Below are 20,895 nucleotides of genomic sequence, written 5' to 3' on the forward strand. Positions count from 1 at the left end.
CGTTCGACCTTCGGCTTCTCATTAATCAAGTTTCATTAATAAAGATATAAAAAAAAACCTATCCGTTGAAATTCATCAAGAGATTCGTATTCTGTCTATCGATTAACACACTGTTGACAACAAATCGAGTGTTAAGCATACCACGGCGAGACACATTTACGCCGTTATATATGCTCAAAAATAATAATTTACCCTGTAACATCTAATATAATCATATAACTGTTAATATATAAAGCAAAAAACAACCAACATAGATCAAAAACTAAAATATTTGCTTAATCATTGCATGAGCGTAGCTTTCATGATGTTGAAATATGTCCAAGTGTGATTGCACAAATATTAAATGCATAAATGAATTATCAACGAGGGCGTAGATTATGGATACCACTAATGAGCTCAATGAAATTAGTACAAATTGTTGGTTAAAATGCAGTATTCAAATGAACTTTGGAAGTGTCCTTTCGTTAAGTAAAGGTCTAAAAGAGTAAAACTCTTAGATCGAAAATAAACTGTCAAAGCCATGGCTAAATTCAAAAAGGCAGCAAACAATAATAAGCAGGACACAACAAATGCCTGAAAGAAATTTCTTATATTTTCTTGGAGTTGATAGCCAATGATACAACTCCAAGCAACCAAATAACAGAATTAACAACTATAGTTCACCGTACGTCATTTGACAATGAGAAAAACCCATAGTCAGCTGTAAAACTCTTCAAAATAGATAAAATCAGAAAACTTACTGCCTTGTGTATGTACAAAAAATGTAACACAGCAACAAACGACAACAACTAAATTAAAGGCTCCTGTCTTCGGAGAGACACATGCAAAATGTGTTGAGGTTAACCCTCCTCTTAATCCTTGGAGAGTGGTAAAGCAGAACATTATACGAAATGTACAAACCAATAAATGAAATTGTCTGCTGATTTGACCCCTCCTTTTCCTATTTTCTGCTTTGACATTCGTCCAAATTGTCAATATTTACCCTTGTAAAGACAAAATTTACTTTACTGCAAGACTGCTCTTGAAACCATCTAATCGAATTGTTATTGATTTCGATATTTGAAGACGTATAGGAAGTACTGCCTCTTTGTATACTAGTCTCAATGTGGCAATATGATTTTTGACATTTCTTCCATCAAAATTATACACTATAAGCGAAACCATATGTTTTTTATGACTTTCCTAGCATAGGGTTCGTACTTGTTTCACATTTTCCCAAGAAGTCACGATTCTTATGGAAATATACCACGCGACTTAAAACGTCTATAACTGAAGAATAATACCAAAATAAAAATATTATCAAAAGGGACCTGCCTTTAAGAGTTATGGGTAAAGTATCAAAAATTGTTTATTTGTGAATCCATACGTTAACATTTTATTCTCTATTGGCTATTCACAGTTTTAAAAAAGTTTTGATTTTATCATGTTTATGTTCTACTGAAAGCAATGATGCAAATCACTTGTGGAATGTAAACAAAGTTTCCCACAAAAGAATATGACATTCTACACCCTTTTAGTCCTGCGCTTACTATTTCAAACAGTTCTAGACAGGAATGTTTACGTTATCAACTTACTCGTAATCGTATTATGAGGACTATTCCTTTTAATCATAAAAAAATATTGAACAAACCCAAAAGGTTGAAGACAATAACAATCAAAACCAAGGAGTAAACAAAGACTCACAAAAACAAAGGACATTTACATCAACAGTTATAAATAATGAATAAGAAAAAAAAACGAACTCCACTAAAAACCGGTAGTGAAATCAAGTGCTCCGGAAGATTAAGCATTTCCTGCACCGTATACGTCACCCGTCGTGTTATTTCTTTGTTCGGTTCGGTAATGATGGAAGGTTGTTAGAAGATGAAGACTATGATTAAGATCAAGACTAAGCTTCTGCTGTTGTCTGTTCTATGGTCGGTTTGTTGTCTCTTTGACATTCCCAATTTCCATTTTTCTATTTTAAGATAGATCAGAAAGACTAAGAAATAAATGCAGTGCCCTTAACATGGATCTGTATCATGCATACAATAAACACAAACGCAATGTGTCAATGTGGTTATATATATGAAAATACTAAACATTATTTCCTCTCGTGTAAAAATGATACAACTGAAAGGAAAACCCTATTTTTTGAAATATGCCCACTGATTCGAAAACTTTAAGGTCTCTTTTGTTTTAGAATTTAGTTAATAGGAGTTATAGTTTTGTTCAATGGAACATATGGCATGATTTTTAACAAAATAAAAAATAATATCTCTCAGAAAATATTTCACCTTTTCAAAACATGTTTCACATCGGTACATCGTCAACTATATAATCGTAATACCTCATTCTACAACTAAGAACTGATTGATTTGAAGGAATCCCAAACTTTTGTTGATTACTAGCACGTACACTTGTATCATAGAAAAACGTTGTATTTATTTGTTCTTTTCAAAAAAAAATACAGATAGGAAAGATAAATGACGATTTAATCTGACAAAATGTGTATAAGTAAGGTAAAACTGATCAAATAAGATAAAATGGGCTAAATAGTTTTATGAAATCTTATCCACTATAAGAATTACGAAACAACAGTTGTCATGTTCAAGTCTTACAAATCCGTTTACAGATAATAAAAAAAAAGTATGGCAACGCCACACAAACAGAGAACATGTTCAGTCTAACACATTTTAAATATTGATAAATAAAATTGTCTCGCATAAACTCATATGAGGTGGATTATCGGTATATACTAGTATTTCCTCAGATAGAATTTTCTTATACATAATATACTTTGCTTCAATAAAACATTTTATCATGCTAATTTATAAAAACATGATGAAAAGAATTTGACACCGTATTAATTGAGATAGAATTTTGAAATCATATATGAGAAGAAAGGTTTAACAATATGCATAAGCAAATAGGGTTAAAAGATGGTAGCTACAAACTCCTGTTCTTGCTACAAGTAAAAAAAGGAAAATATCACAATCATTCAACAAATTTTTATCAGACTTAACTTCAGATATGTAAAACAAATAAATATCAAAATTCAAGTTAAATGAAAAATGGTGAAATTCATACATATTTTCAAAATCAAACCCTAGACTATTTCAACCTAAACAGTATTTTTTTTATAGGTCAATTATATTGAGAAAAAAATTGGTTTACAAGCCAAACTGATATAATGGCTTAAAGTGACACTAATAGTAAATAACAGTCAACAATGTTTAAATATAAATCACGAACACGCAAATACAACTGACTTAAATTTATACCAACATACGAATACACATTTCGGGGCCTTTTACAGCTGCCTATGCAGTATGGACTTTGCTCATTGTTGAAGGTCATACGGTAACCTTTTGTTGTTAATTTCTGTGTCATTTTGGTCTCATGTGGACAGTTGTCTTATTGGCACTCATACCACATCTTTTTTTTATATTAAGAAAATAAGAAGAAAGCAACCATTTTCAACTTTTTTGATGCCATTGTATAACATTATTTCACTAATTAAACAGTTGGACAGCCAAATTTAATAGAATAAAGCTAACAAAGATGCTGATAGCATAGTTTTCATAGATGATGGTACATACATTAAAGTACATTAAGGCACATTTTCATATGAACTTTCCCAATAATTGGGATCCATCTGTCAAACGTTTATAAACAGATGTACACACATCCATTCTCTTTAAGAATTAAACCAAACATGAAAATAAATCATACAAAGACAACGACAAAGCATAAGTACAAATTGAGTTAAATATAAATGCTAATTTTGTGATTCCAATTAGCATGGGTAAAAGCAAGTGTGTTAAATTTCCAAGAAAAATAATCCGTACAACTGCTTATTAAAAAACCAAGAAATTTCCCAGTGATTATCTTAGGTAGTGTTTCAATTTTGTTTTCAGAATTGGTGTTGATAGAAGTTTTCTGAAAGTCTTCCTTAATAAAAATCTCAAAATTTCCAACTCGTGATATATTTAAGAGATTTACATTATCTGAATATAAAAAAACGTAAATTAAGAATGTCAATGTATTTTCTGTCTATGTTTTTTATATACATAAAATTCAACGCACCTTATCAGTTGTTTTTCAATATAATAAAGTCAAAATAAATTTATTTTCAATTCATTACGAAACTCTATAAAAAAAACCTTGGTTCATACATTATATCGGTACAAAATTCAAAGCAAAACAGAAGATGAAAACATAAAACTCATATAAATTGTACTAGGGAGATACAAAGATTAACTATACATTTACATGATAGATGAACATAAAATTAATTATTTTTAATTAATCATTAATCATGACAACCTCTTATGAAATAAAAACATTAGGTGCTAATCGGATGGAACTTTATGGGATTCATTGAATTGAATGGTGATAAAAAAAAATCATTATGTAAATAATTTAAGTCAGATAAAAATATGTCGAACTCTCTTTCACAATAAACCAACATTCTAAACAAACAAAACTGATTTATTATTAATCGAATGATCATAACTATGCCTGATATCGTAGCTTGATCATGAAAAAGCGAACTGCATGAAATGATAAAAGTAAGTTTTTGTAGCACCGTTCTGAAGATATCAAATCTCTCTATCATAACAATTCTCTTAACATTGTTCATCAAGACATAAATAACACCAAAAACATTCCTTGAGCTTGTTCTTCTACAAGAAAAAGAATAATCATTTGTTTTTATCTATGACGAGACATAAATTGTGAGAGGTTGCAACTGTTTTCTGCGTAGTTATATACTTCGCACTTACTAAAGCTGTTTCTTTAGTCATGTACAGTAATGTAAAGAGAGTGTAGTTCTATACAACAAGGTGACTGATATCAAGGTAGTACCTGTACATCGACGCTCACTCGGAATAATAAAGTGCTGTTGGAAAATGAATTCAATTGTTGTGGTAGTTGCTTTCTGTGTGTTTTGGTATGGAGATATTTTTGTTACATCATTAGATACATCCACCGAAGATATAGGGGACACAGACCCTTTGTCAATGCCTTTGATTACCGACAAAGGAACACCACTGGTGGCCATGCTAGACACAAAATCCATAAACAGGAAAATGAAGATTTACATACAAACGCTAATGAGGAATACGGTTAAAAATTATGAGAAAGAACAAACACAACGTTTTAAGACATTATTGGAGGGAAACTCGACTGCAGAATTTTTCAGAAATATCACCCTACAGGAAATTAATGACGTTTTGAAAGATAAAGAAAAAGATCAACTGGTAAATCCTTTCAGGAATGAAGGTGATTATAATATATATTTAATTGGTTTTATGGATAACAGAAATTGTTGATTTAGATTCATGGCAGTTATTTGATCTCAATCAAGTGCAAAACTGCTTCTTTTGAATCGAATTATCCTATTTCATTACATAGTAGTATAAAGTTCAGTGTAAAATTGCATAATGTCTTTTGATGAAAGTACTTGAATCCTTGAATCTGCTTAATTGCTTTGAAATATAAACTAGAAAATCAGCTTTGAAAATAGTAAGCTTCCTGTCAATGCATATGGTAATATGTTTTAAATTTCTTACAGTATACAATCACTAGCACTTTTTGTTTTCATTTCTGATTCGAGATACTCTTTAATAACTATTAACATGATTAAAAAAAAGATTGTTTAAACACTGTTGTGTCAATTACAAAGGTTCTAAATATGCGCGAAACAAATGTGTGTTACGTATTATTTGTCTCAAATATATAAATAATAAAATTTTATAAATAATTATGTCCGTTTAAAAAAAGAAGAATAGAACCTTAACGTCTTAAGGAATTCGAAAATAAATAAAGCGTAATACGAAAAATAATTTTAACGCAAATAAATTAAGGACGGATTTAAAAATTATTTAAAAGATTTCCGAAAAATACCAAAGTGATATTAAAATACATCAGTTGAAAAAAACCTGACAATACCATGGCCTAATAGAAAAATTCCAGCAGACAAACAATAGTACACAAATACAACACAGAAAACTAAAGACTGAGCAACACAAACCCCTCCAAAATTTGGTGGTGAGCTCAGATGCTCCGGATAGGTAACCAGATCCTGCTCAACATTTTTTCTTGTGTTCAAAGGTTAATTATCAAGTTACATATTCATTTTGGTTTCTATTTTTGTTATGTGAAAACATGGATATGAAACACTGAGCTTAACGACATTTCAATTGTTAATTTTGTCCAGTTTTTGTTAAACAAATTTTCATTACTTTGTAACTTTCAAGTTGTTTAAAAAAGTGTGCTGTCGCTATAAGCCTTTCTTTTTGTAAATACATTTTTTCTCATAAAAAGTATCGAAATGAATTATTAGTCCCCTAGATATCTTTGTTTCTTTTTAAACATATAAGTAATGCTAATGATGTTACAAACGCTGTTATGATCCTATATCTTTTCTTATTTCTAATTGAGTTCGGTTAATTTTCGCAAGAGTCATTACTAAAATGTATCTAGTTAATCGAGCAACGAAAGTATACAACTGTTTTTATTATAAATAAAAGAAAATGTAATTGTGGTTTATATTTAATGATTTTAGAATTATGCCAATAAAAAAGACTCTATTTTATTTGTCTTTGCCATAGCATATTTGTGAGATTGGAAAAACAGTCGATGTATACAAGATTGACCATCTTAGTTTTCAATTTATAAATCATGTACACGTCATTATACAACTTAACGTCAGAACAAAATAAACAGATAGCGCAAAAAATAATTTCGTCTAAATTTTTGTTAGAAACTTGCAGTTGTAGTGTGATACTTTTCTTATTTTTAGAAGAGAACAAACAGGACTGCGGTGATATATTAAAATCAAACCCGAAAGCGAAATCTGGTGTGTTTCTTATATTTCCGGATAAAAAGACAGCAGTGAGAGTGTATTGCGATATGGATACAGTACAGAATGGCTGGACAGTAAGTTGCATGTTGGTAATTATTTAAAAAAAACGGATGGTAGATAATCCTTTACTTATAACAGGATCATGTGCTTGGTTCAAGTTAGGAACATTGTGAATGATCTCTGTCTTTGGCTTACTTATAAATAATTTAAAACGTGTAAACGCAGGCCAATTACGATATTATAATGCCTGTATAGTAGGGCCTATGCGTTAAGAAGGACTACCTTTTTACTCTTATATGTATCTGGATTTTGTGTATCATAACTATAATCTGTTGTGTATGACCGCGGTGAATGAGTGTTATAAGGAGTCCTACTATTGTTTCACTAGTGTGTCATCACCGAAGTTGTGGGTGTGAATTCCGCGTATGGCAAGTGCACGTGACTGCGTTTTTTTTTCTGAAAAAGATTGTAAATTTTCCTTCATTGATTCATTATAAATATCCCAACTTCCTCTACAAATAAATACTGACTGCAATGAAATAACACTTAAGTGCCTAAAATGGCATTAAAAACCAATTAACCAATAAATCAATATCCTATTTTAGTCCTATGTATAGATTATTACGAGTACAATCTTATTATGCAGAAATATTTATGTTCTTGAAAAAAATTGGAAGCGAAACTAACTACATCGACAGGTTAATGGCAAACGAAACAGTTTGGATCCCGTAATGAAATTTTGATGAAAATTTGCATATAGGCTATGTTTCCCCTCATTAAATCAAATATGTAATAACAAATATACAATCATGTGCTACTTTTTGAGTAAATTGAGTTGTAATTTCAGATCTTTCCTCAAAATTTAGTTTTGCGGCCGTATTTTTCCTTTAGACATAAGAACATAACTTTTTTTGGTTTTAAAAGATAAACACAAGCTGTCTTTGTTAAATTATTTGTAATTTCGGTTTTATATAAATGTTCTATAAATTTGTACATTTTATTTCTACAAATGACTTCACTCGTATTTATCAAATGTTCATGAATGTAGAAAAAACGTCATTTTTTGCTGAATATCAAATTAAAAAAAAATATGCACTATTGACTTTTTCATGAAAAAAGGTTCACATAATCTAGTTAGATCAGTTTGAATGATAAAAATCAGTCGAAAACTGCATCATTTGCCGATAAGTTACTGTTTGACGTCGCGAAAATAACAAATTTACGCTATCACCGTGATTACCTCCCATTACCTCCCCTGTAACTGTATCGTAAGCCCTAAAGTGACAGCTTTTTATCAATGAATTACTTTATTAATAACTGTTTGCTCTTTACACTCAGTATAACATAATTTATGCATATCTATAACATATTACCAATACATGAATTACAATTAGTTGAAAATCCTGTTCACATGGATGACGTGTAGTAAGGTGAATAAGATGATTTTTTAAAAGAGCTCGAAAAAAACCGTTATATGTTAATGTTTTGAATGATTGAATAACACAAAAGTTGTCAATTTAAACGCAAGAAATGATCAAGTACGATCTTTAAATACGGTGTACTGAATAGTACGTAAATTTATCGGCAATTAGAGGTTTCTCAACAACTAACGAACGAACGAAAATTGACCTTACTTGACGTAACTTGCCGTAACGACAAAAGAGGGAGCCTTTATTTATTCAATATTTTGAAAAATCGGCTTTGATCTTCTTTCCTTTGATATGTCTTTTACATAATATATACATTTTGGATTTTGTAAAACCATTTTGAGTGGTTGACATATTTTAAAAATTCACTTGAAATATATAATATATGATATAAAATTTACGGTTTAATCAAAACAGTTGAAAATCTAATTGATCAATGAATTGAGGCGAAGAATATAAAATATTTAGACCAAGGACAACAATCGTACAAGAGATTTTGATAAACAGGACAACATCATAGTTTTTAATTTTCTTCAGATCCGGCGTAACTAAGTTACCCCAACTCTAAAATTCAAATTATCACTCATTGACTTAAAATGTTCATAACTGATTTATACTCTAGCTAAACTGACATATTCTAGAAGATAACTAAAGGGAAAAATTGAAATAAATATTTGAAAATATAATTGTTTTGTTCTTTTTTGTTTTCGTGGATTTTTTATGGGATCCTGTATAAGTTTTCTTCGTTTTTTTTTCTCTTTTTTTTTCTTTTACTTAAGGAATGGTATTTAAAGAAAATGTACCGTTAAAAAATATGTAACTATAATTTTTGTTAGTGATGTATCACTTATACTTTCAACAAGAATACACATAACTCTAAAAGGCTTTACGATAGATAGAGTGTATCTTTATATTTCTGTAACTTATTCCCAAAAATAATTTAATAGCTAGTCAGATCAATTATACCAAGCGCACATTGAGACTTTCCTGTTGGTGTTTTATTCTAGGAGACAGAATTAACCTAAAACACGCCCTCATTTCGATTCGTTTCATATCTATATAGGATGTGTGGATATAATAAATGAAAAATACTAAACTTATGCCATTTCATTCACTTTAAATTATGTTGCAAACGCTAATCTGGTCATGAAAAGAATGGAATGCTTGTCACGGAATGTTAAACATCCAACAATCAATTAAATCAAATGCAAACCGTACGCACCGATTGTTTTCAACAACATTATAAACTGCCAATATTCATTTTAAATGGATAAGAGAGATAAATCGAACGCATATATTCGACATGTAAGCAAACGAAACTCAACGTAAGAATACGTATCATTCAACAACAGAAACTAAATTGGAACATCGATGTTTTAACACAAAAATAAAATGCAAGGTTACAAAAAGACTATGCAATTGTTAACTGTTGCCTTTCAACACATTACAATATCAGTGGACATGTGTCATGGATTTTATTTTAACAAAATTACTGCTCCTAAATGATACGTTCGTATAGTTTCGTTCGTTCGTAAGATGTTGAGAAACCTCTAATAGAACATTTTTCCTTTGATCTTAATGCCTAATATTTTCAATATCATAGACAGTACTTGATACTCGAAAATATAAGGCAATCACGTCATGTATCAGTGCAGTAACGTCACAGGTTCTTGTATATCCGCTTCAATTTATCAATGAGATGCAGGTTACTTCATTCATACAAACTAACAACGAACCAATCGTTTCATGCGCGTAAAAGTAATTATACTTATTATCTAATTTTACTTCATATTCTTTACATAGAGTTAAGACAGATTGCCTATTTAAAAAAGAATAATGGCATCTTATTTTTATGCTGACTTTATCAGCTCAAATATCAGCCCCCCCCCCCCCCCCCCCCCCCCCCCCCTCCTAGTGGGCTCGGTTCATATTCTTGCCGATAAGGTCAGTATTAAAAACAAAAATGTCATTATTCTTTATATACATACGTTTACCATGAGTCGTTGCAACTATTTCGGAATTCTCTGTCATATTTTATGTGAAATTGAAGAATCTATTAAAAGAAATAATTCACAATATTTTTTTATATATATATGGAAGCGTGAGCTATACATTTATTGCTTTGTGATACTGTACGGCATAATTTGTTTAAGTTTAAGTTGTCGTAGAACAGCCCGAGGGATGTCAGGATTAATCAGATGTAAGACCAACTGTAGGGTCTTTCATTGGGAAATTCTGACACCCGAGGTGTGTTTCACAACAAGAAAAACCCTTAAAATATGAATTATATGACTTATATTCCGTCAAAAATATTATTTCTTAAAAATTTAGCATCCTATTTTACCGACCACAACGTTACCAAAGTGGTATATTCCTTTCTAATGCGTTCAGGTTTTGTTTGATACGCCCTTCGGCTCAGTAAGAATGTGAAATAAAACTCACTAATTATTCTAGATATAAACCTTAGGAACTATTACCCATGCACAATACAAATATAAATGTAAATTACACAACTGAAATGTTACCATCCGATAACGTTGTATAAAAAAATACAACACAATTTGTAAGTAATGTATTGTACAAACGTAGTTTAATGAAAGGGGGTGCGATGTTTCTTCTTCTTTTTGTAATGACATTTCTATCGCAAAAAAGTGATTATCTTTTAATCATTTTTATTTGAATCGAATGAAATATTCAGAATGATTTCTTTTGAAAAGCAATTTTTAAACAGATAATTGAAATATAAATTCGATTACCTCTCCACCCATGTGATCCGATTGATAAATCTGTTGTAGAGTTGTCACTGGCTCAGACGTACTTATAAATATAATTATTTTCTGTGACTGTATCTTACATTAATTTGCAGAATCCTTAACTATAGATAATTTAGCTGATCTGTAAAAATAACATCTCCATGCCTTATATATCATGAACTGTAGTACGACGCTAGATTAAAATTTTCGTGGAAAGGTAACACATGGCCACCGAAAGCTTTATTATTGTGAAGCCCAGGTGGTCGTGTGGTCTAGCGGGACGGCTACAGTGCAGGCGATTTGGTGTCACGATATTTCAGTAGCATGGGTTCGAATCCCGGCGAGGGAAGAAAACAAAATTTGCGAAAGCAAATTTACAGGTCTAACATTGTTCGGTTGATGTTTAGACGAGTTATGTATGCATATATTTATATATTTACAAAAATTTAGATATGATACGAAGGTAGCAAAAAATCGTGACACATGTAATAAATGAACGCAATAATTTCTAAATTTACAGTATCGATACATGTAGGTCACAGTATTATTTCCTATTCATTGTGAATAAATAAGATTTTCACAATCTTGCACTGAAATAAGTTAAATCTGGCTTTTAAAACAAAAGCGTTATCAAAGTTTTCATTATAATTTAACTCACATATTTGATAATATCTCTGTATTGAAGCGGTATATCAAACAATATTTTCTTTTTAAAATTTAAATACTGGTAATGACGATTTTTTTTTACACTTATCATAAAATCCAAATCGGCAACAAAAACCATCAGACGAATAAAATTTGGAAGTAAAAAATAGTTTGCATTTTATCAAGGGAAATAATGACCTCACACAGGTCATTATTTTATTCCTTGGAGCATATTTCATTGAAACATAGTATCGTCCGGGTTGATTTTTTAAAAGAATGATCTATCGTTCTAAAAGAAAATAACTCCATATCGGTATATAATACAGGGGAACGAGTGATCAGTATACAGGATATTATTCATTTAAAACATATTTGTTGAATTTGTAGGTAGATATTTTCATTAAATTATTGGCATTCCTATGGAAACATTTGTTTATTTGCATATGAGTCGGAGTTCCTTCAGACACTTGTCAAAAACCAGACGATCAAATAAGCTAGATTCATTTTATTTCACATTTGCATAAACATTCCAAACTTTTCTGATTGAGTGTATAATTATATTCTATAGAACTAGAAATTAAATAAACAACATACACGGCTTCGTTTGTTTCAAACTTCGAATCTGACATATGTGTTGATCTAAGTACCACAATCTATTTCAAACGAGACGATTTCAATTTTAAATTTGATCAATTTGATCACCTTTGTAGTAAAATATCGATATCATCTGTATATGGGATATGCATTTCTGCAGTATTTAAGAGCTAAAAGTGTATAAAGTGAAGGTTTATTAGCCAGGGGTATATCAAAGAACTTCTTTTACTTTTCGAAGTTCATCGAAAGATACCAAAACCTTGCTGAATAATATTCTTTATCATCTAAAACATATTGCATGGTGATCTTAAAGTACACATTATAGGTTCTGACGATCTTTACATTAATGCGTTATATTATTCTTGTTTCCCCTCATAAATTATCAAAGAGGGCCGAAAGATACCAAAGGGACAGTTAAACTCATAAATCTATACTTCACTGATTAGTAAATGTTTTGTAAATAAAGGCAACAGTAGTATACCGCTGTTCAAAACTCATAAATCCATGGACAAAAAACAAAATCGGGATAACAAACTAAAACCGAGGGAAACGCATTAAATATAAGAGGAGAACAACGACATAACACTAAAATGTAACACATATAGACAAACTCCCACGAGAATAACAAATATAACATATATATATAACATCAAAACCAAATACATGAATTTGGGATAGACAAGTACCGTGACACGTCTTATCGCAATGTGAATTTACACTCAAAAATAAGAGAAAACAAACGACACAACGTTATAATGTAATACACACAGAAACGAACTATAATATAACAATGACCATATTCCTGACTTGGTACAGGGCATTTTTAAAGAAAACAATGGTGGGTTGAACCTGGTTTTGTGGCATGCCAAACCTCGCACTTGTATGGCCATGTGAAATATAACATCAAAATGACAACACAGGACTACAATATAAATAAATTGGAGAACACAATTGACAAAGAATCACACGAACAACAGCCAACATTCTTTTTTTAAAGAATGATCTATCGTTCTAAAAGAAAATAACTCCATATCGGTATATAATACAGGGGAACGAGTGATCAGTATACAGGATATTATTCATTTAAAACATATTTGTTGAATTTGTAATTACGATCACGTAATTAGTAAATACGATCACGTAATTAGGTACTTTGTGGGATCTCAGATACAACACCATACCATCACCCGCGTCTAGTTTACAAGTTTTTGTTATCCTTGTATATATGATAACTTTTTATTTATATTGGATGCAACTGCTGAGGAGTCAGCACCTCTGTGTTGGCATGAATTATTATTGATATGTAAGTCCTTTCGCATGTGTATGCTTACCAAAGCATTGTTTTGTAATATTGGGATATGTTTTGTCTATATGCCATATTGTTTGCTTTGTTTACATATTTGTTTTGTGTTTACAAAATGATTAAGATTATAGCACCATGTTGACTCCCGTATCCTTATTTTTCAAATGTTTACATACTATGTCAGCTTGTTTTGTCAAACATTGTTTTTAATTTAATGGAATGTTATGCCACGGTCGAACAGAATGTTCAGCTGCAAAACCGTATTAAATCCACTGTTTTCTACAAACGGAAATGAGTGTGGCGGGTCTGAAGAGTAGCAGTTGATTACTATTTGTATGATGCAATTTTTGATTTTGTCTTTTGATAAGAGACTTTCCAAGTTTAATATTCCTTCGGGTTGGTAGTGTAGTTATTTTACTTTTTCATGGAGAAGTAGTTAACTGTACAATAATGTGGACTCCCTTTTGAGCTTTTGTTTTAATATAAAGCCTTTATCTGTTTATTGTAGAGGGGCTCATACACGATCACGTAATTAGGTACTTTGTGGGATCTCAGATACAACACCATACCATCACGCGCGTCTAGTTTACAAGTTTTTGTTATCCTTGTATATATGATAACTTTTTATTTATATTGGATGCAACTGCTGAGGAGTCAGCACCTCTGTGTTGGCATGAATTATTATTGATATGTTATAATAACTTGAAATTGACTATAAACAAAACTTTTAAAAATACTAAGGATTTGCTGCATAATGAATAGAAAACTTGAGTTGTAAGTCCTTTCGCATGTGTATGCTTACCAAAGCTCTTAACATGTTTAACTACGTATTTTAATCGGCATTTGAAAACTATTTGATTCGAGCTTCACTAATGAGTCTTTTAACCATAAAACACGCATCTGACGTATACTTATTCATATTGGTATCTATGGTGCATTTATTTGCTGGTGTTCTAAATGGACAATATTAGAGTATAAATATCACTACATACTCTGTTAGCTCTTGTTGTTGTTGGTGTGTCTGAGTAACAAAATCATTAAAAAGGATCATATACATCTTTTGGTATTCATGTATATTCTGTTGAACAAACAGCTCTGTATGTGTAACCGTTTATACCACCAAAACCCATCTCCTTTCTTTAAATATGTGTGATATTCAACCGAATATTGATAAACCACCAAATGGTGAGGCAAAGCAAACCTGTTCAACATTTTTTTCTTATATATATTTTCTAAAATGATCAACTGAAATTTGTTCTAGATTATTCAGCGAAGGTTAGATGGTACTGTAAATTTCCAGAGAACATGGACAGATTATGAGAATGGATTTGGGGATCCTTATGGGGAATACTGGTTTGGTGAGCACAGTAATAGATTATCACACATTTTGTTAGCTAGGGCACTCTCGAAAAAAAAGATTAAAAATTATTTGATTTGATAACAATGTAAATGATGTAGTGTGGATTATGAAACGCGCGTCTGGCGTATATACAAAATTTAGTTATGATATCTATGATGAGTTTAATTATAACATTGTCATTACGTTAATTATGATGACAGAGAAGCATAAACGAAACGTTTCCATCTTCTGATTACAGGAATTGAATCAACTGATTTACATTTCTAAATGTTGACGGTCAGTATATGTGTTTACTATTGTAATAAGAAAGAAAGGAACTACGATATTTTGGCACAAAAAATTAAAAATAAAAACAAAATATGTTAGAGTGAAAAAAGCATATGCATGTAGTATCAATATTGGAAAATATCATTTTCAATATGGATAAGTATGTATCATGGTATCATACTATTAAATAATATTCCATAATTAGTATCATTGTAATTGAAATACGTATATCTGCATGTTTAACAAAAAGTTATCCCGTTAGGCCTTCTGTCTTTTCATTCCTTTTATTCCTGTTAGATATTTGATATTTTGTTGAAACGCTACTGTGCTATTTTCTTTAAAAGGTAACAAACACATCCATAGCCTGACATCCAGTGGTACATATGAACTGAGAATAGATCTAACGGATTTGTCCCATACAAAGAAGTATGCTGCGTATAAAACGTTTGTTGTTGGTGATGCAGCGTCTAAGTATAAACTAACTGTCGGGGATTATAGTGGAAATGCAGGTAATAATAACATATCTGAATATCTTACACTTAAAACTGTTGTTCAAAACAAATCGTTATTGACCGTTGCTTAGGAACCTTCAAGTAATATCACATATAGCCATGGAAGACTTAAAGTTTAAGTAGTTGCTTCATATGATGATACTAAATTGATTAGGCTATATAAATAAGTTTAAGAGAGCTTTTTTCAACGTGTCTGGCATTTGTTAGTCTTTTTTATTTTTTAAAATTTAAGTTCATTATATGTTTTGTAGTTAAGTATGACATCCATTTTTACTGAACTAGTACAAATTAAGGAGCCAGCCGTAAACAGGATTTTCTAACTGCATTGATAACCCATTGATGGCTTTTTGTCCGTTATCTGCTTTTTGGTCGGGTTGTTGTCTCTTTGACATAATCCCGATTTCCATTCTCAATTTTATTAGCTTAAAAAAACTAATTCAGTTAATGTGACACATTTCTTATCACGATCGATGTGAAGCGTAAATATTGTCGAGATAAATAACGGCATCAGACATTCATAGCGCAACACCATATTCTGTTTCTTTTATTATTTGGTCACTCTGTTCAGATAGTTTTCATTTGATTCAAGGTGGATAGACAATGAGAGAAATTCATTCAGATTATAAAAAGCAACAAATTTGACAAGTTACATGTTAAATTCATTTAAATGTTAACTTATCGAATATCAGTTGTCATTTGTAGTAATTGATTTATATATCATTTATAGGTGATCAAATGACTTATCACAATGGAATGAAGTTCTCACCAACTGACCAGGATAATGATGAACATGGTGGACATATGCATTGTGTAGACAATTATGGACCATGGTGGCATAAAAGCTGTTGTCACAGTGCTCTCAATAGGAAATTGAACATGAACCTGTATTGGCGAAATTTCAGAAGCAACGCAGCTAAAACGTCAGTAATGATGATAAGAAAACTTTAGTTGCTAAATTCATGGCTACAGCTGTCTATGAAACTATTTACTTTCGTAATTTAATTTTTAAATAGTTGCAATACTGGAATTATTAGTGGCATTACGGAAAGTTTTTAAAGAAAGATGTTTAATTAATTGTTAGAAAAATAATATATCAAAATTAGATGGTGTCTTCATAGCAGACTGTTTGTTAATAATTTGAAATTCCTTCCTTAGTTGATTTTGACCAAAAAAGAGGCGTACGATACAAAAGGGACATTTAAACTTATTACTCGAAAAAAACCCACAAAAACTGACAAATCTATGAATAAAAAAGAAAAAAATACCAAATGACACACAACATTACCCAGACCAATAAAAATGTAGAATACAAAAGATTGAGTATTGCAAACCTTGTATAAAATGTCATTTCATGTGCTACGGAAGGGTTAGCTGAAATACGATTATGTTATGAAAACGTTATTAATGAGAGTAATTAAAAGTACAGGTGGACAGAAAAAGATATGTTTTTATCAGTCAGATCGCAACCTTACAAATTCATTAAAAGACCTCTTGAGGTCATCATCTATCGATTCCAAGTGACAAGTGTCTAAACAAACATTGTGTGTATAAGTTAAAGATAAAGAAACAGGCATCTATAAAATGTATCTGAACGCCAAAAAAAAAAAAACCAAAACTATATCCAAACAATAGATGAGGCAAATGAACAGTTGGTGTTTTTTTTTTATCTCAATTATAAATCAATTCCTTATTAATCTTGTGTAGTGAACTTGTCAAACTAAGATTTAACAACAAAAAAGCACATTTTGTGCTCTATTAACTTTGAGGGTTTTCTTGCACTGTATTGTCGATTGTTAAAGGGATTTAATTTGTTCATCTATGTGGGTATTACCATTATGAAATAATGATTTTATTTTTACCGTTGCTTTAAGTTGTTTTCAGTTACTTCAGTTGTTTCCCATGGATAATCTTAATTCAAATTTCTGCTACTGAATAATCAATTTTCTTAAATTTAATAATCACGTCTAATATAGGGAATATTTCACGATGTTTTGTATGTCTATATTTTATAACAAATCCGACAATAAATCGCGTTTTTGCATACCATGGTGGACACATTTCCGGTGTTTTCAATACCTCAGGAATGGTCATTTACCCTGTTTAAATTTAACACTCTGTTGGTGTGTGAATTTGTTTGAAGCAATCAACCAAACATTCAGATTGAATACTGACATACAATGTATTTGCTAACTCATTGCGAATGCATATAGACGATTGTTATTCAAAAGAAGAGATTACGATGTTCTAGATTATCTATAATTGTATATCGAAAGAAAAGAACAATTGGCAGTAAGAGCGTGAACAATTAAACGTTGATTCAAACATTTTGTGAAAAATAGTAATTGAGCAAAGGAAACACGACTCCGGGCCATTTTCAAAATGCAGTTTTGGCACAGCTGTCTATTTGACCTGAGGAAGAGCTTCATGCATACGTCTTGGTTTTAGCCATGAAACATTTGTTCCATTTGCGAATTTTCTTTATCATGTTTATATACCTCTGTAAACTGATCACGAATATGATTAATTAACATAATTAAAAACAAAATATTAATTTTCCTGACCACCGCGTCCGGAAGTAGCCAAGAAAACATTATTATTTTTTCAGGGGTTGACAGGGTACACGTAATCGTTATAAATTTTAACTTCACGGATCTTACGTTAGCAAATTTAATAACAATGATGTTATACAATTGTTTGTTTTTGTTTTGACATTTTATAGGGGTTTATATATCAAATCTTATTTCTGTGTACATAATTCTAAATCTACATAGTTGCGTTAGGTAATCCGTTTGGACGATTCCATCTACCATAATGTTTTAGGGTTTTTAACCTTCAGTGTCGAGTTGGTTTATAGTATAATGGCTTGTCTGCCAAAACAAATCATTTTTCTGATATATATTAACAGAATTCAAAACCAATTTAAATATAGTTAAAATATATATTTTATTCAACTGAGTAAATTGATCGGAATGTGAATGATAGATAGAACTTAAATGATTTCCTCCTATTTATTTGTATTGTAGTCCTGTAATATTATGTTGTCATTTCAATGTTATATTTAACATTGCCATTAAAGTGCGATGTTTGGCATGCCACAAAACCAGGTTCAACCCACCATTTTTTCCTTTAAAAATGTCCTGTACCAAGTCAGGAATATGGCAATTGTTATATTATAGTTCGTTTCTGTGTGTGTTACAATTTAACGTTGAGTCGTTTGTTTTCTCTTATTTTTGAGTGTAAACTGACATTGCGATAAGACGTGTCACGGTACTTGTCTATCCCAAATTTATGTATTTGGTTTTGATGTTATATTTGTTATTCTCGTGGGATTTTGTCTGATGCTTGGTCCGTTTCTGTGTGTGTTACATTGTAGTGTTGTGTCGTTGTTCTCCTCTTATATTTATGCGTTTCCCTCAGTTTTAGTTTGTTACCCCGATTTTGTATTTTGTGCATGGATTTATGAGTTTGAACAGCGGTATACTACTGTTGCCTTTATCTAGTCATGACACTTGCGCGGGAATTTTTTCCATTGACATCGTAGTATAGTTTACTTTGGATTATTATAATCTTTAGATGTAATATAATATTATTTGTCTCTTCTTCTAAAGTATATATTTTTGACATCAGGTTTCATTGAATCACTGACTTTAACCTTAATTTTAAGTAAATAATTGACATCCACAAAAATTCAGTGTAGATAACTATTTTTCACAAGCGTCACGAGTAAATCACTAAGTTTCTCCGGCATTCAATTTGATTCACTGACACCAACCAGAATTCTAAGTAAATCAATAACATCCACAAGAATTCAGAGATCACGTATTCTTACAATCGTCACGAGTAAATCACTAACTTTCACTGGCATTCAGAGTGATTCATGGTCATAAACCAGAACTGAGTAATTCATTAACTTGCTTAACATCTACAAAAATGTCAGAGTTCATTAATTTTCAAAAGCCTCACGAGTAAATGAACTAACTTTCTCTGGCATTCAGAGAAAATCTCTGACATTATCCTGAACACTGAGTTAATCTTTAACATGTTAAACATCCACAAGAATTAAGAGATAATTAATTTTCACAATTGTCACGAGAAAATCTCCGGCATTCAGAGTGACTAACTGACATTAACAGAATTCTAAGTAAATCATTGACATATATAAGAATTCAGAGTAACTTACTATTATAATCTAGCTTTCAAAGGGAATAATTAACTTTTATCGGCATGCCAATCTGCAGCATTTAGGGTAAATCATTAACATACACCAACGTTCTGGGTAAATCATTAGCGTTCACATGATTCAGGGAACATCAAAAGTTTTCATTTTCATTCAGGGTAAATTGCAAATTTTCACCAGCATCCAAAGTAAATCACTTACATTTCCAGAACTAAGTAGATTTACCACCATTAACTAGAATTAAGAAAAGATCACTAAGATTAAGCAGAATAAATACTTATTTAATATCATTCCATTGTTCAGAATAAATCACCAACATTCTCCATAATTCAAATAAAATCATGTATTTTTATCAGCATTAAACGTGAATTTCTCTAGCAGCAGAGTAAATGACTATCATTCATCAGTATTCTGAGCAAATTGTCATCATAAATATTTTCCACCTAAGTTCATTTGGAAGTTTTCTTCTTAAATACTGATATTTACAGCCGATTGCATTGATTGTGTAGATAAAGGTAATATTTTTGATTGCTTGCTTGCTAGCTAAACCGTGAAGTCATTATTAGGTAAGGTTAACTACCCTCACTTAGGAGTAGAATAATCCGACATATAACCAATCTATCTGTCTGTAGGACTAGCCTACTTAGAAAGGAGGGTAGTATACCTTACCTAATAATGACTTCACGGTTCAGCTAGCAAGCAATTTGACATTTGTTGTAGTTCGTATGATGTGTTTGAAATTTTAATTTTGCCATTTGTTTAGGGAATTTCATAACATTCAATAAATGAATGAATTAAAAAAATTAGTTAGACGTGGAGCAGTGACTTCATATTTTGTTTTTAACTTATAGATGATAGTTCAGCCAACGATATTACAACAACTGTTCAGCCATTACATTTAATATACAAGTACGTATTTCCGCCCAAGGCGACGTCACTGACAATACGACGTCGACAATAGACATGTACAATTGTCCATTTAAAAATCGTTTCACTGATAAATAACT

General features: G+C 31.0%; 1 protein-coding gene across 1 annotated transcript; it reads left to right on the top strand.

Annotated features, from left to right (window-relative positions):
* The first annotated feature begins 4,892 nt into the window (after positions 1 to 4,892).
* LOC139505734 (fibrinogen-like protein A) lies at positions 4,893 to 16,698 on the top strand. The gene is made up of 5 exons (XM_071295211.1): positions 4,893 to 5,265; positions 6,788 to 6,924; positions 14,834 to 14,930; positions 15,544 to 15,708; positions 16,439 to 16,698. Exons 1-5 carry the CDS (start codon positions 4,893 to 4,895, stop codon positions 16,657 to 16,659), a joined length of 993 nt encoding a protein of 330 aa, XP_071151312.1. The 3' UTR covers positions 16,660 to 16,698.
* The last annotated feature ends 4,197 nt before the right edge of the window (positions 16,699 to 20,895 follow it).

Source organism: Mytilus edulis, unplaced genomic scaffold (assembly GCF_963676685.1).
Source record: "Mytilus edulis unplaced genomic scaffold, xbMytEdul2.2 SCAFFOLD_1806, whole genome shotgun sequence".
Lineage (NCBI taxonomy): Eukaryota > Metazoa > Mollusca > Bivalvia > Mytilida > Mytilidae > Mytilus > Mytilus edulis.

Bases quoted from the DNA above. Each gene is read 5' to 3' on its own strand.
- LOC139505734 (XM_071295211.1), top strand. From the start codon at position 4,893: ATGAATTCAATTGTTGTGGTAGTTGCTTTCTGTGTGTTTTGGTATGGA. The intron at 5,266-6,787 runs GTGATTATAATA...TCTTATTTTTAG, and splicing joins AAATCCTTTCAGGAATGAAG to AAGAGAACAAACAGGACTGC. The intron at 15,709-16,438 runs GTAATAATAACA...TATCATTTATAG, and splicing joins GGATTATAGTGGAAATGCAG to GTGATCAAATGACTTATCAC.